The sequence below is a fragment of the Lissotriton helveticus genome, chromosome 3_1 (assembly GCF_964261635.1).
Source record: "Lissotriton helveticus chromosome 3_1, aLisHel1.1, whole genome shotgun sequence".
NCBI lineage: Eukaryota > Metazoa > Chordata > Amphibia > Caudata > Salamandridae > Lissotriton > Lissotriton helveticus.
The window spans coordinates 376,072,956-376,090,413 of NC_136061.1; the positions used below are offsets into that span (position 1 = coordinate 376,072,956).

Sequence of the window (17,458 nt, forward strand, 5' to 3'; positions counted from 1 at the left end):
CACAATGGCTAAAAACAATCTGGGGATGGAGTCGATGCCCATGCGCACTGTAGTCCAGGGGAGGAGCCACCTATCTCGTGATACTTCGAAGACTCTTCCAGGACAACAATGTGCAATCATCCGGACCCAACACTAGGCGGCGATCTATGCACTAGATATGAATGTTAGCAGCCCTACATGCCAAGAACAGATGCATACTGGTAAGTAGCATATTCATTACGTCTTCTCACTCTTAAAACGGCTTTCCTGGTAGCTATCACCTCTGCCAGAAGAGTGAGTGAGCTCCAGGCTCTAAACCTCCTTTCCTTTCAATTCATCCGGACAAGGTGGTTCTGAGGACCCGTCCTTCTTTCTTGCCAAAGGATGTCACGCGCTTCCGCATCGGGCATACCATTACTTTGCCCACCTTCTTTCCGCCTCCGCATCCTTCCAGAGAGGAAGAGAGGCTCCACCGTCTGGACCCAAAACGTGCGCTTTCCTTCTACCTGAGCCACACACAACAGTTTTGGGTGGATGACCAGCTCTTTGTTGGCAATGTGGGCTCCAAAAAAGGTCAGACCGTGCACAAACGGACCATCTCTCGGTGGGTCGTTCTCTGCATCAAGGCCTGCTATTCGTTGGCTAAGAAGGAGCCTCCTGTGGAGTTGCGTGCCCATTCCATCAGGGCAACGGCAGCTACTACTGCCTTGGGACGCGGCGTTCCCTTGCAGGTCATTTGTCAGGCAGCTACGTGGGCCTCGCTGCACACATTTACCCAGCACTACTACCTTGACAGTCAAGTCCAGAGGGACGGCTTCTTTGGCCATTCTGTGCTCCGTGACTTTCTGGTGTAATTTTGTTCGCAGACCCACCACCGGGGTTGGTATTGCTGGGGTATCTATTCTAAGGTAAGGAATCTATCACTAACGTGTCTCTTTCAGATGCACAAGTTACTACTTGTGTAACGATATATCTGTAAGAGACATTAGTTAGTGATAGATTCCTTACCGACCCACCTATCCTCCCCGTTCTGTGAACTGATTACTAGGGTTAAGGCGAACCCTTTTAGGGTCCTGGTTTTATGCACCAATGGTCGCTATCTGGCATGGCTCTGCGTTCCTGCCGTGGAAAGTCGAGTACAGAACTGACGTCAGCGCGCATGGTGGCGCCTAAGTACTCCCTGTGAGATCATCTCGGCGCTTACGACACCAGTGATGGACGCGGAGCCGCAGGACGCCACCTACTGACGCGCAGGGGTACTGCTGAGCAAAACTTGCCGGATCCAGTCTGACGCCTGGGGATATTCTAAGGTAAGGAATCTATCACTAACTAATGTCTCTTACAGATATATTGTTACAAAAGTAGTAACTTGTGCTTTAAAGTAACAATAATGTAATGCATATTGATGTAATTTGTGCTGCATGCACTAGCATCAACCACCCATTTGCCCACCCCACTACTCCCCGTAGGTGGCAGCCGCCACTGATCAGACAGAGATACAGGCAGCAATGCATTTAGCAGTTCTATACCATGCTTTCAAATAAGGTAAGCCTTTCTTTTGTTTCCTACCATCCGCTATAAAGTATGTATGAATTACTGTTTATGCTGCTTGCTATTTTGATTCCGGCAGGTGAATCTATGAAAGATCCAATGCTGGGAAAGGGAAGAAGTATTTTTGTGCAACTGTAGTTCTCCAGTATTGGTATCTTTAATAGATTCATGTGCATCCCTCTCGCCTTCACAAAAAAAGGCACACCCAGATTAACATATGCTTACATATTTCACGTGTGGTCCCGAAATCTGAGATGAGATGGCCTCCTGGAGGGCTGAGGCTAGGGACACTCTTAACTCATTGGTTAAAGATTGAGTGAGGACAGTGTTTTCCTAAAGTGGTACTGTTCTGAGGCCTTTCAGGTATGAAGTCCCTTGGTACTACTGTTACGATCTTATCGTAGGACTCCCATCTCGAATAAATGAGAAGGGATGGAATTAAGCATGTGATTCTATGAAAGATACCAATGCTGAGAAGCTACAGGTAAGTAATTATTTTCTTCCTTATGAGTAGTTTAAGTACAAGGGTTAGGGCAGAGTGCTGTAATATGAGAGGAAATAGTACTACTAACTGAATCACCTCTAGGCATTTTTTTTTAAATTGCCTAAATTGGAGGCCATTGGCCTTAAAGGAAGGGGAGTTAATATTTAAAGAGGATTGTTTTTAGAGGTTGAGGTTTAATATTTCTAGGCTGTTTAGAAGTAAAACATTTCCATAGCATTATCTTCAACACAAGAAGCATACATACACCGTTAGAGTAGATACTTGATTAGGGCCAACTGTGTAGGTGAAGGACATGAAGAGTGTGTGTTTTGCTGATATGCCGTTGTGCTACAAGAAGTCATTTCTGAGATATAGTGTTCTTTTTTTTTTAAAGCAATTTTATTTGTTCTCATGTTCACCAAAAGAAACAGAATATTTCTGCGACATAACTTATACATTAGTACAATCACAGAGCAGTTCCCCGACAGGCCCAGTGATGGAGAAGACCTAGCCCCCACCCCAGACCGCCCAGCACCCCGGGGCAGTTCATTCCAGCAGGCCCAACCATTTTCCCCATACATGCCGGTCTTTAGCAGGACAGCCTCTTGCCTCATACCCAGTCTTTTCCTGTATGGCACACCAGTCAAACCCTTGTGCCATTTTGCGATAGAAGGTGCTATTGAGTCCTTCCACGACGCTGCGATGTGTCTTGACCACCAACAGGTCCATCCCCAGGAACGACTTGTCATTATGAGATCTGTCCATCACCCCTAGGAGGAGAGCAAGAGGAGCGAGGGGAACCGCCCACCCAAGTATGGCACTCAGTTCAGTTATAATCAACTCCGAGTACTTGGAAAGGACGGTGCAAAAGTAATGTGGTAAAAGTCAGCTGGCTCCGATTCACACAGGGCATTTTGGGGACGGGAGGAACCCCGCCCTGTACAACCTCACAGGAGTAAGATATGTACAGTGAAGATTGTAAATTTGAATGAGCCAGTGCCTGGCCGATATAGAGAGTACCATTGGAGCCATTAGCTCATCTCTCCAGTCCTCCTCCTCCTCCCATTGGGCCTTGAAGGGATCCAATTTGGATGGGGTGTTGTTTATCAGGGACTGATAAATTTGGGATATTGCCCCTTCCCTAGATTTCCCATAAGGAGCTTAGCTTCCATTGGACTGTACTCCGGGATTGTCATGTGTTCTGGAATATGCAGGGCAAGAGCATGTCGCAATTGGAGATATTTTTAGAATTGAGTAGGCTGTAGGGAATATGTTTGTTGCAACTGTTGGAAGGAGTACAAATGGTCCCCTCTCCACACATCTTCCACCTGGGTGCTACCCATTTCTGAAAGCCTGTCAATGACCCCACCTCCTGCAGGTGTGTTCCGTTCCAGAGGGGTGTCTGCAGTGTACTCCTGGCGTCCCACCGGGTGTGCCACATCGCAGATAGCCACGGCAGAAAGGCTGTCTAGGTGATTGAGGGTATAGTGTGAGAAATAGGAGCTCCGTATAGCATCCGGGAGAATCCAAGGTTCTCTAGCTCAAGCCGGTAGGCCGGGTCTGCCCATCCCCCATTAAACCAGTCGTGGAACACCAATAGTTTAGAAAGGGATTTCATCCCCATACCACCGTGGTAGGGGGGGCTTTTGACAGCGGCGATCTTGAGCCACCCCAGAGGAAAGTCTTGATCAGCGCATCCAACCCACAGAAACAACTGCGGGGGAGATGGAGCGGGAGGTTCTTAAGTACATAGAGGAGGCGGGCAGAACCATAGTTTTTAATAAGGCAATGCTGCCGAGGGGGTTAAAATCCATATTTGCAAAGCGCAAACTGCTTACCCTTACGTGTCTCAAGGCGCTGGGGGCCGTCGTGGAAATTAAGTGAGCTTTTGCCTAAAGTCACATGGTGCTGAGCTTAGCTGCTGCCGGAGCCGGGGATTGAACTGTGAACCCTGTGCTCCAAAGTTAGCTGCCCTGGCCTCTGCACCACACCTCTCCACTTTGAAAGGGATTGCCAAAACTTAAGATCTTCTTTTGTATGTTTGAGCAGTGCGCTCACGTTAACCCCTCCCATGCTCGTGATGGAACGGTTCCGTCACGAGCCTCGGGTGGGCTGTGCTGGTGACGGAACGGTTCCGTCACGGCCCCGCCGCCGCGCCAGCGCGGCGCTGATTTCGCGCCTGCGCGGCGCGTTCTATTGAGCGGGCGGGGCCGTGACGGAACCGTTCTGTCACAAGCACTGCTCACCCGCGTGCCGTGACGGAGCGGTTCCGTCACGAGCACGGGACCGCCGTGCCGTTACCCCGCCCCCTTAGCGCTGCGGCGGAATTGCCGCCGCAGCGAAGGGGTTAAGGGACCAGGTTAGCTCTGGGAGAAGGGCCACCCAAATACCAAGGTACTTGAAAGAGAGTCTCCGTAGGGTAATGGTGGTTTGCCAATCCACACACTTCTGTGAGGGATGCAGTGGCACTATATTGGATTTAGTTGGGTTTAGATGCTCTCTCAAAGGATTGGAGAATGTGGAGGCATCTCGGTCCAGAATTGGCTGGGTCGGCCAAAAAGAGCAAGACATCGTCCGCGTATAGGGCAATTCGGTCCTCATTGGAATCATGCCAGTGCCATCCCTGAATCCTCTCATCCATCTGTATAAGACAAGCCAAAGGCTCTATCGCGAGAGTGAATATGAGGAGAGTGAATGGGCACCACTGTCGGGTACCCCTCCTGATGGGTAATGTGCGTGACAGTGACAGGTTTACAAGGACTCTAGCGGACGGGCTGGAGTAGAGGACAGCAACCAGTTTCTGAAAGTGGGGACCGATGCCCGCACGCTCCAGTGCACACCCCAAGTAGTGCCAGTCAACCATATCAAAGGCCTTTTCGAAATCAAGGAGCCCTAATGCCAATTAAGGAGTGACGAGATGGCGGTGAAGTCATCTCAGGCAGTGTTGTGTGCTGCGAAGTGGCATTAAGCCACACTGGTCAGGGTGTATAAAAGTGTAAATCACTCGTTTCATGCGGGTGGCGAGAATCGTGGCATAGTTTTTAATCTCAGTATTAATTAACGAGATCGGACAGTAGCTAGAACAGGAGAGTGGGGGAAGGCTCGTTTTAGGTATGACCACAATGGTGGCGGTGTCAGTGGAGAAGGAGCCTCTTTCCAGGACCTCATCAAATAGAGTGTGGAGTAGTGGGGTCAAGATGTCTCAGAACGTTGCATAATATTCTGCCCGGAAACCGTCCAGACCAGGAGTCTTGAGAGTGGCCAGAGCTGAGATCGCCTCACTGATTTCCTCAGTGGTGATCGGTTTGTCCAAGGCCTTAACTTCCCTCTCTGGGAACTGCAAGAGAGAGAAACCTCGCAGAAAAAGGGAGCTGGCGGTAGGTGTGTGTAAGTGATCCGCTGAGCATAGTAGGCCGTGAAGCTCCTGGACATTTCTCTGAGTGCGGAAAGCTTGTCTACCTGGGTCCCGAATTTCGGGGCCTATCCGGTTGGCCAGGGGATGAGTAGCGAGACAGTGAAGCAAATTCCCATTTTTGTCTCCACAGCCATACACCCTGGCCACTGAGGACCTCCAGATCGTTTTGGTGGGTTCAAGAGAGATGGATCTAATATTCTCTTGTACTAAGCGGAGCAGCTGGACGTCCGCCTCTCCATTCGCTGCGGCCGCGGTCCTCTCCAGGCTGAGGGCTTTGACCTCAAGTTCGGAGAAGTGGCGATCTTGGACCTGCTGTCAATGTTTAAGGAACCCCTTAGCGTATCCTCGAATTATAGCCTTGACCACCTCCCTCAATGTACCGTGAAGTTGTACAGTGCCATCATTGGTTCAGAAGTAGTGCTTCAGTTCTCTTTCGATCCCCTCCTTATATTTTTGGTCCTGAAGAAACCACGCATTTAGTCTTCATGTGGGATATAGCATTCTCGAGGGTCCTGTAGCAGGAGAGGGGAGTGATCTGCAACACCTCTCTCCAGGATCTGGACCTCTGTGACCAATCTGCAGTCTGGGGCGGGCATGTAAATTAGGTCAGTGCTGGAGTATGTATGATGCGCAACAAATGTATGTGTGCATTGTAGTGTTCTAGGGTGCCAGGTACACCAGATGTCGCAAAGGCCCAGTTTAGTGGACCAGTCTACGAGACGTCTAGCCCACAGCCTTCTATGGGAGGATGGTGGGCCCATGGTGTCGTTGGTGGGGTCAGGAACAGCATTGAAATCCCCTACAATCACTGTTAGGCTTTTGGGGGAGGGAAGATAGCTTGTTCACAACTGCCCGAAGTGTGGAGTCTAAGTTTGTCGGTAAGGCGTACACTGACATCAACTTGATACTTGTTCCCCCAAGTGTGCCTGTAACGGTAAAGAAACCGCCCATGGTTCAATAACCCTGTGAGTCGCTGTGAATGGGAGGGAGCGTTACAGAAGAATTGCTGTTCCTCGAGCCCCTCTGGAGAACCCTGAGTGCCACTCTCTATTAAAGCCCAGACGTGCTAAGAAGGTGAGTGTCTTGCAGCAAGAGGACATATGGGCGAACACGACGTGCGAAATTTAACATCGCTGTCTGCTTAATTGTATCTAAGAGTCCATTGACGTTCCATAAAAGGATTCTAAGGGGTTCACTCTTACTGTAAGGTTGTGACATCACGCTAGGGTAGGAGCATGCGGGCTGGGGGTCTGGAGTGCCCAGATAATCTAGATGGCCAGGCTCAAGAGGCAGCCGAGTGTGCACGACATCCCCACACAGGCCACCCAGGGATGCATCATTAGCTTTGTACACAGTGTCGCAGAAGAACAAGCAAACAGTAGCAAAAGCAGGGAAAACAGTCACTACCCATCCATCCACCCACCCAACCCACCCAGATAGTTCCCCATAGCATCTGTCGCCCAGTAAACAATACTTAAGAGTGTAGAAAAACTATCTGCGATAGCGTCTGTATGGGAATGCATAAGATTCCTCTTCAGTTAAGGATTGTTGTTTCCTCCAGTGTAAGGCATTACTAATGACAGGGTGTGCAGTTAAATATGGGGGCTGCGTGAAAGGTCCATGTCCTCAGAGCTGGGCCCAGGGAAGGCAATGGAGTGCACCTCCAGCGTCAGATCTTGAGGCTCAACGTTCTCATGGATTTCGGCAGGTTCCTGGGTGCAGATGACTGGCTCCTCTAGATGAGGGGAACCTGGGCTCTGGGTCAGTTCAAAGGTTCCTTACTGAAGCAGGAGCTGCTTCCCGCCGACCGCGGGCCGAGCAGCGCATCCCCGATTAGCCTCGGGACTCACCTCCTGATAGGATGTCTCCAGGTCCATGTCAGTTCTGCAACTCCCGCCTGCACTGGCATCGGATCAACCAGCCCACGCTCCCCGCACCAGGACCGGAGGAGGCCACCGCGTAAGTTGTTCCAGGTGTTTCCTCTGTTAAAAATTCATATACTTCCACGCAGCAGCCCCGCCGACCCGTCCCGGGGGTGGCAGGCCGGGGGTCAAGCGCAGTTCCCGCAGTTCAGCCTGATCCGGGTGGCCTTCTGGAATCCCCATTTCCAACTCGGGGCTACAGTTCGGCACCAGGAGGCAGAGGGTTGTGGATCTTACGGTCAGGGTTTGCCTGGAACGTGCTCAGCCCAGTCCCCATAGTTGCTGGCCTCGGGCCCAGCCCCCACCCGGGCTGCGGAGGCAGAGGAACAGGGTCCAATACCGGGGGAGGGTGGGCGGCGCCAGGTCTCAGATCTCCTGGGCCTCCCCCATTTCAATGTCCCAGAGCACCTACCGGATGCCCAACTGCACAAGGCGTCCCGCCGATCGTGGGTCGACTGCCCCAGAGGAGCCCCTGTCTGCACCTCTCAAGATGCTGCCTCCTCACCTCTAGTATTGTGGCCCTTGCCAGTCCTTCACTGTGGTCGGCTATAGGTTTGGCGGCGAAAGAGCCTCTGGCAGCGCACATGGTGAGCCCAGTTTCTGCTAGCCGTCGGGTTGGGGGCTCAGTCTGGAGTCTAGCCACAAAATCTTCAACTTCACCTGCGCAAGTACCGCCACACCAGTGGCCGGTAAGACCACAATGTATGGCACTTGGGAGTAGCTTCTTCACATTTTGTAGCATTCACTAACCTTGAAGAAGGGTCAGATTTAGAGCCTCTGGTCGAAAATTGCCTCTTCTAAGAAGTAGGTATATACTCAATATAGTACAATATAGTCAATGATCACTATCCCATCAATGACCCTACATGCCAGATGATGGAACAAGGGATGAACCACCCTTACAAGGCCAAACATCAAGCCACATGGAACAAGTTCAAAACATTAACAGAGGACACGGTCCTCAAGGTTTTACTATCTATGAAACCAACCTCACAGTTCCCTTAGTGTTGTGGAGGGTATGGGATCGTTGAAATAAGTCATACCTTCTCTCCTATACTAACGGAGATTGTTAACTCATCACTAAAACAAGGCAGGATCCCAGAATGCCTGAAGACTGGTCAAGGGACACCCCTCTTGAAAAAAGTGGGTGGTGACCCTATAATCCTGAGCAACCTTCGGCCGGTGTCAAATATCCCCTTTATAGCAAAATTGCTAGAAAAATGTGTGCACAACCAACTGAGCCAGCACATTTCAACCTACTCAACAAATTTAAATTTCAATCAGGGTTTAGATCAGGACACAGCACTGAATCGGCCATTGTTCATATAATTGATGACACCCTGAAGATATTAGACCACAACAACTCTTGCTTACTTATCCTCCTAGACCTCTCATCTGTGTTTGACACGGTCAACCACAACACCGTACTAAAAGTACTCGAAAAAAGTATGGGGCTATCTGGGAAAGTGCTTGCTTGGTTTGCTTCCCTCCTACAGAATCGCTCTTAATGCATCAAACTTGGCAACTCACTCTCTGACTCCTCACCAATGAGGTGTGGAGTTCCCCAAGGGTGGACCATCTCCCCACACTCTTTCACATATATATGGAACCACTAACTGGAATCCTCAACCAAGCAAACATTGCATACCACATGTACGCAGACGACACACAACTATACTTAAAGATATCCTCCCCAGACGATGTCATTCAACTAAACAACACTTTAGTCAAAACCCAGTCCTGACTCTCTCAAAACAACCTCAAGCTAAACATCCTTCTTTTCTCCCCACAAAACAGCTCCTCACTCATCCAAGATTGGCTTAAGCACCTGGACGCACTCAAACCTACCATCATTGACTCCACAAAATCCCTTGGAATAACACTGGACTAGAATCTAAATATGAAAGCTCACATCAGTGTGACCACACGCAGTGCGATATTCCATCTCAGAATTCTGAAGAAATTGAAAACCTTTCTACCACCTTCGGATTTCAAACAAGCAGTACAAGCACTGGTGGTCTCCAGACTAGAATACGGCTCGGCGACCCTGTCAGGGCTACCCAAAGCAAGAACAGCTCCATTCAAAACAACTCTTAATGCGGCGGCGAGACTGGTAACAGGAACTAGAAGCTTCGACCACATCACCCCATCGCTTAGGTATCTAAACTAGCTTCCCCTCGAGGCAAGAACTCAACTGAAAATTGCCAGCCTCACTCACAAAGCATTACATTTCAAAGAACCAAGTTACGTGGCAGACAAGATTCGAATCTCCGGTGGCAGCCGCTACCTAAGAAGTTTTAACTCAGGCCTGAACCTCCTAGATTCCAAAAACAAAAAACATACACACGATCCTTCTCAGGGGCAATACCAAGGATCTGGAACTCCTTACCACCCAAGATACTCTCTAACCCATTGACCCTCTTGTTCAAAAAAAGAGGTAAAAAAGTTCTGTAGTAGGGAATCTCTGTTATAGTCATAATCTGTGAATAGTCCCGCCCATGTGCGTGGACCCCGGAGCAATCAAAATAGTCTCTTAAGTAGTCTTCTTCTGCATGCCTGCATAGACACTTAAGAGAAAATAAAAGACAAATAATGCAGCCTGAAATTAACAAGGCTACATTGGCCAGCACTTCATCCTGAAGTGAAAAAGGATAGCCAAATAATATAGAAATGTAAACATATTACAGAGTTTCACACATAGAGAAACTCCCCTTCACAAAAATCCTTTATCATGATAGAGAGGAAGGGTTGGACAGACAAGCCCCATAGGCTGCCATTATGTGTCTGGAAAAGGGATACCATGCCTTTAAGGAACCCTGCTGAGACCCTCGGTATCCCATGGTGCACAGCCAAAGGCAAGTTACTTTCAGTTCTTTTTTCCGGTTCCTGCTAGCAGGACCCTGGAGCATTGAGCTCTACCTTTATTGGTATTACTTCAATTTTTGGAGCTTTTTTGATCTATTTAGTGTTTCATTCGACGTCTGGGGCCTTTAACTTCCATTTGCTGCTTTTTTGAGCTGCTAGTCCACCTCTTTCCTGTAGAAATGCCAGCTTTCTTCAACAAGTACCCTGAGTGTGGTAGGAAGAAGGCCAAGTCAGACTCACACAGAGTATTCATACTCTGTCTTCCATCAACACATGTTCCTGATTCCTGTGATATTTGTCAATCTTTCTCCAGGAGGACCCAGCCTGACAGGGAGAAGATCCGTCTTCAAGGCCTGGACCAGAGAAGACATCAGGATGCAGGTGGGACCTCTGGGCATGGAGGAACTCTATCTTCTTCCTCTGCCCATGCATCGGCCTCTGGGGGGGCTCCCCAGTCAAGAGAAGGCCCAGAAACGGCACCAGTCCCAGTCGACGTCGATGGCTACCATGTCTGCGTCGAGAGGTATGACTACTATATGCTCACCGTTGACCCAGGGCTCTTGGTCGAAGCGACGTCGACGCTCGGCGTCGAGGGGAAGGACATCGAGACCTCGGACGAGGTCGACGTCGAGAACTTCACAGACCATCGTCGTCGTGCTGAGTCCCGAAGACATCGGCGCTCGCCGTCGAGGCAACACCGTCGTTCAACGTCGACACGGAGATCGACGTCATGGAGAAGATCGACGTTGAGGAAGGAGTCGACGTCTCGGCATAAATCGACGTCGAAGAGAAAGTCGACGCCCAGAACAGTGTCTAGTGGAAGTTCATCCTCTGTGGTTAGCATTTCCACATCAGAGAGTACCCGGTCGCTACTCCATATTAATTAATAGATTCCTTGCATAGTCTTCGAAGTCCTAGGACACAAGGATGGTATCAAGGACAGCAACTTTTAGATGGATCAGAGACACGTTGTACAGGAGAAACCTCGAAAGCTCTGCTCCTTGGGGTACCTGTAACTGAAGAATTTCAGAGCAGCAGCAAATGCCCACCACGAAGTTGCTAGAACAAAGAAGACTAATGGAATATTAATAGACCAACTGTTGTATAATTGTGCTATATGTTGCAACAGCCCATTGTGACTCTTTACTTTGATTTATCTGTCAATACCTTTCATCTTGCTCTTTCAACCCTACGTACAGTGCTCTGATACCCATAGGTCATGTGCCCGCTTTATAAAACACTCTAAAATAAAAAATACATTTTTTTTAAAAGTAGGTGAAATTCACTTGTACAAACAGATTGAATATAAAATAAGTGCGCAGCAGGTAAAGTGATTTGTTTTTTTTAAGAGAAAATAGTATTTGCAATTTTTGGTTTAGGGATGGTTCAGGCTGATTAACCTTTTTGACTTGGAAGCTTTCTAGTTGCGAATTGACATGCAAATTGGCACTTTGTCTACTTGCTGCCTATTTCTCCTCTGCGACCTCTTTGGTTGGTAAGATTCACCATAAGGCTGTACTTTCCTTATTTCAGGACTAGGCTATTTTGGACTAATGTCAACATTATGGTGTCTCATTTATTATTTTAGGAGCTTCTGAGGGCAGAGTGGATATTTTAACAGTGCTTGGAAGTGCAGAGAGCTTCAAGGTGGGCTTCCAAGGCGTGGCTCTTGCTCTGGTGAAATCAATAACTGAGCCTATGCATATCTGCCTTCATGCCATGAAAATACCTGAGCCCATTATCAGCCTGTCCTCGTTGTCAGCGACCTACCACACCAGCATCCGAGCTATTGAGGTAAAAGTACAACTGCTGACAATTCTGCTTCACTTCTTGTGGCCTGTTCTTTTAAGTCTGAAAAAAGCTGCCCCTCTCGAACATTTTACACTGCTAATTAACAATAATAAGTACAGTACAAGATGCTGGGGTTGTACATCTCTTTACATTTCCCCCTATAAGGCTAGGGTACGTTTCCCAAGCATGAGCCTTCTCACTCTGACGTCTTCTGACTTGTACATGGTGTAAATGAAGATGGTGTCCTATATTTGTCTTTTGCAAAGATAAGACATGCTGCCATACAAGTCCTATATGAGATGTCATCACACCACGAGACTGTATGTATAATGGAGTACATGTTCACCTTAAGTCTTTTTTTTTTTTTTTTAAAAAGCTGAATTGTGGATTAGCTCATTCTAATTAGAAAGTCAATTTTCACATCTGTCTTTTTGATGTATTTCCATTGAATGGTTATGATGTACTTCCTCGCACCTGTCTGTCTACCCCTCACATTCCTTTTCTCAACTGCTTCCTTTCCCTTCTTGTATTTACTTCGAATATAGATGAAGTACCTGTTCGCGTCTGCTTGAATATCCTGCATTCTCTTTCTGTCCAGTACCACCTCTGCTTTCATTGTGACCCTTGAAAGTGTATGGCCTATCTGCTAGCATCGGTCTGTCCTTCCTCCAACACCCCAAAAGATTAGACACCGTTTCCACCTACCATGATGGCTTATCTACCAGCTCCTCAATGGCATCTTACCTACATGCCCTCTTCACTACTATCCCCTGTCCAACGTTTTCCTTGAATCACTTACCATTTCATTATAATCATCTTCTGAATCACCCTCCCTTTCACCCATCTGTCACATTTTGGCTGCCAGTTCTCTCATTCTTTTCAGCTGCCCCTGTCTTGTACCCCTTCATGGCTTGTGGATCAGCTGCTATTCTTGCTGAGCTACCATTCTAACCTGCATCTTTTCCGCCTACTGATGTCTTTACTACCTGCTCCCACATTGCCTCTTCCTTACATTACTTATTTGAATACTCCTATCTCTTACCCCCACACTTCATAAATGGTTACGACCTAAATGCTAATATCTAATTTTCCCTTCTACACTCATAGATCTCTCCAATGTACACTGACAACTGAAGTGATACATTTCTCGTTGCCTTTGCCTGCATGCTATGATGTCTGCCTTTGACTTGGTTCTCTAATGAATTTGTAGAAGAGGTGTACATGGTCTATGTTAAAGTCTTCATTTTCTGTGTTTTTTCGTATCACAACTGTACGTACCTACAACATGTTTGTACTGTTGCTTTAAGTACTTGAAGTGTAAGTGCCTTTGTTGAAATTATAATATATGTATTGTGATGGTAAAATGCTTTGATTCTCAGCAATACGACAGTCTCGTGGACTTTTCTCTGATATAACATTTGTAAAAATAAAAGAATAAGAAGGAAATCGGGGGATCACATATGTTTGGCAGCGGATAGAGAGCATGGCTGTTTCTTTGCACTGTAGGCTCACAATTTTACAGTACAAGTTTGTACATTTGGTATTACTATGAAAGTCTGTAATTTTATATAACTGGGCCTCTAGGCTGAAACATTTAGGACTTGTAAATTGAGGTGTTTATTTGTTTACCTATTTTGTGGAGCTTTACATTATATATGTTTCTGTAGTGGTGCTGCTGGCAATTCTAATGTTGAGGCAGGAATGAACGGTACACAATGATAAATGTAGATGATCTAAAATGTTTTGTAGTGTCAATAACATACACCAGTCTGATTGGATTTTGGTGGCAATGTAACTTATATGAGGATAAGCTCCTCTGTTAAATGAATAATTTTATAGAGCACTATTATCCCAAAGGCTGTCCACTGTAAAGGAAGTAATTCAAAATGCAGATAGTTAGATTATCTGAAAAGCCATATTGTCAACTTTTTCCTGTACAAATTAGGGCATAAAATGTTCTTAAGGGAAATTTGCCTGACCCTTGCATCTAACTTTCTTTAATTGGATACCCATAATCAAGTTGGCTATCGGAGAGTGCAGAGAACTCGGAGAGCTCAGAGAACAAAGAGCTTTATAGAGTCAGAATTTATTAATAATTGGAGGGGGCCTAAGTTGAAAACTAAGCTTTGAACTTTTCACAACTATTTGAAATAAGTGTGCTTTTTAATGGGGAGCCAATGTAGTTTGCTCAAGGCAGTTGAACCACAAAAAGTGACAGGAGCATTTAGAATTAGATGGGTGGTCAAAGTCCTGTATGTTTGAGCTAACCAAAAATTAGCCCTACTGGGGCTTGGATAAGATATCCCTGAAAGACTAAATATTTCTCCTTTTTGCAGGTTCATGGAGGAGAGATGCTGGAGGTCCATTGGACTCCCTGGGATCATATGTACATTTATCAGCACATTCTGGACACCATGCAATGTCAGACGTTGCTGCAGTCGGTCACCTTGCCAAAAGCTGAACCTTCAGAGGCACTTACCAATGAAAGTGAGAACAAGCAGACAGAGAGCTTGTCTGAACGTCATGAAGAGATAATAAAGGTTGGTCAAGAACATGCCTTGCACAGGAGGGTCCTGCAGCTGACACTGGAGATGAGTTTAATAAGGCTGAGGGCCACATTCTCCCCAGACAGTAATGTCTGCCTGGCCACTCCAGGGATTTCGCTAAGCCGCCATGGCAGCACGTTGAGGGTGCACACTCCTGAGGTCACAGCCACCTTTGATGGCAATGATATATTCACCTTGAAGGGGGTGGAAGTTCAGATGGTGCCGGAGCTAGAGGAGATGATTCTACACCGCAGCCCATTCCCCACGCTGAAGACCATGCGCAACAGGGTGTGGGCTTTCTCTTTTGACAGTGTTACTGTGGAGTTTCCAAACCAGTATGACTTCTCGAGGACGTTTGAAGAGGGCATTGGTATCCAGAAGTGGCTAAAAGGCCTCCACCGGGGGAAAAGAGAAGGGGTGGAACCATTGCCCCCAGATCTGATTATTCAGGTGAAACAGTTCTCCTGGGTCATATTGGATGACATACTGGAGGTGAAGCTGCGGGATAACTATGAGTTGATGAAGGATGAAAGCAAAGAAAGCGCCAAACGTTTGCGCCTGCTCGATGCCAAGGTGGCGGCATTGCGGAAGCAGCATGGGGAACTACTGCCTGCCCGCAAGATTGAAGAGCTCTATGCCTCTCTTGAAAAGAAGAATATAGAGATATACATTCAGCGTTCCCGCCGCCTCTACTCCAACACGCCCATGCGCAAAGCTCTACTAACATGGACCATGACTGACTTGGAGATTGTAGCACTTGCTGATGAGTCCTTTCATGGAGTGGAGCGGGTGGTGGAGCAGATCAAGGACATAGACAATGTGAGTCCGTACCCACCGGAAGGGCTGGAATTGGTCATTCAGTGGTGCCGCATGGTGAAATGGAGCGTCAAGATGTTTTTTGGTGAGTCTGCTGTTGCAGAAGCTGTGCTGCAGATTTATTTGTGTCAGGACTGCTAGAACATTGGGCATTGAAAAGTCCAGTCTTTGAGCACTGGTGCTTAGGTGGAGTTTCTTAACTTGTGCTGTTGCTGATAGTTCTGGTCAGGGGTGAGGTGGTTTGGCAGCGCTGTGCATCCATCGCTTCCCTCAGTAGGCGAGATACTGCAGTTTCAGAAGTGAATGACTAGCTGTGGTGGTCATTGTGTTGAAATAATATTGCATCGTAGAGGTGTATAGGGAGGGTGTTAGGACGCAAAATCTTGAAAAATGTATTGCTTCATAGACATTAAGAATAGGGAAGTTTAACAAGCAGTGTGATGGCCTTGTCAAGAGTGTGATGGCCTTCTCAAGAGTGTGAGAGCGTGATGACTTTGTCAATAGTGTGATGACCTTGTCAAGGGTGCGATGGTTTGTAAAGAGTGTGATAATGTGCAGGAAATGCAAGTCAAAGTATTTCTTTCCCTACAGTGCGGATCCGTGACTACCCTCGCTACCAATTGGAAATAAGAGATTGGCAGTTGTCAGGGAGGCTGATTGGAACGGAGCAAAATGGGCAGTCCAGTGCCCGCCGTAAACAGACTGTGAAGCTGGGGGCCCCTTGGGGTGATGCTGTGGTGGAGCGGAACATGCCCCCATTAAAGTTTTATCATGATTTCCACTGTGAGTTATTGAGCATGTGCATTTCTTTACACTTTGCGTTTTGAACATGTTATATACAGATCAAGACTATGTCTGTGATTTCACTGTTTTAAAAAATAGAAAACATACAAACTACATGTGGTCCAAAATTCTGATACAAGGGCTGTGTTTATTATTCCTCTCTTACAGTATATGCTCCCAGCACTCAGAAAACTACATTGGCTCCAAGTGGAAGCCACAGTAAAATGTGGAACTTTGACCATTACTCAGAAATCCGCCTCTGGAACTGTTCCACAGTGCCTTAAAGAAAGTTACCTGTTAATTGTCAGAAAGAGAACTAAGATCAAGCATCAAATGCATCATTGCTTCTCTTCTGACTTAACGCACTAGAGAAGGAGAAAGGTCTTTCTCCAAACATGCAAGCACTCTACAAAATAAGCTTAGCGACGGCTGTGATCAAATGACAGTTAATGCTATTTTGGAATAACTTAAGTCTTTCTTCTTTTGTCAAAGGTCGTTTTATTGTTTTTTTTAAATAAGAAATAATGCCACTCATTATTTTAATATCTAAAGGGATATTGTCCTTCAGCGCCTGGTGGCCCACTGAACAAGAACATTACACAAATACCGAACAAAAATAGAAATTGATAATGCGTTGAACCTGGACTTTTGTAATTTTCGTCCCCAGAGCCCTGTATAATCCTGTTTTTTTCCTAAGGGTCCTGAGCCCTGTTTAATCCTTTTAACAAATGCAATCCTGGTGTTTTTTTAACATGGTCTCAATCTCAGTTTATTTAGGCTACAGTGTTAAGAAAAAAACACTGTTGCCTTACATTTCTGCTGGATTAATCTTCCCCAGATGCCCACACCTTATCAGTAGTTATTCCAGGCTTCACCCTTGTCCACAATTGTTTTTCTCCACAATCACTCTCCAGTGCCACACATCTTCCAGGTGCAACATCGCTTCCATTAGTGATGTCACCAAAGTATGTTAGGCGCCCACTAGAATGCTGACGTCAGTTCCTATTTTTATGTGCCTCACAGACTCAGTCGGAACTCTCTCTCCCCCTCAGTATCTATCGTAGAAATTGTTCAGTTTATGACAATGATTAAGTTAAATTTATCCTCAGATGGCCTCAAGCTTCAAGCTGTTCAGACTATACAACAAACAGATATCCCCCAGATTCTTAGCTATTTGTTTTGTCCTGGGTCAGGATATAGCACTGCAGCATGTGACTCTTGAGTTTCGATGCACGCGAAGGACAACTGGGAGACTAAGTAATTTTTGGCTGAGGCCTTCCAGAGAATATTCTTTTAAGAGATCATT

At 46.9% G+C, this 17,458-nt stretch overlaps 1 protein-coding gene across 1 annotated transcript in view; it reads left to right on the top strand.

The window, feature by feature from the left end:
- BLTP2 (bridge-like lipid transfer protein family member 2) overlaps window positions 1–17,458 on the top strand; it is a 748,021-nt gene that overhangs the window by 289,972 nt on the left and 440,591 nt on the right. Inside the window, exons 15-17 of the mRNA XM_078680109.1 lie at window positions 11,805–12,010; window positions 14,344–15,454; window positions 15,961–16,152. Coding sequence (XP_078536235.1) covers window positions 11,805–12,010; window positions 14,344–15,454; window positions 15,961–16,152 — 1,509 coding nt within the window. The remainder of the gene's footprint in view (window positions 1–11,804; window positions 12,011–14,343; window positions 15,455–15,960; window positions 16,153–17,458) is intronic.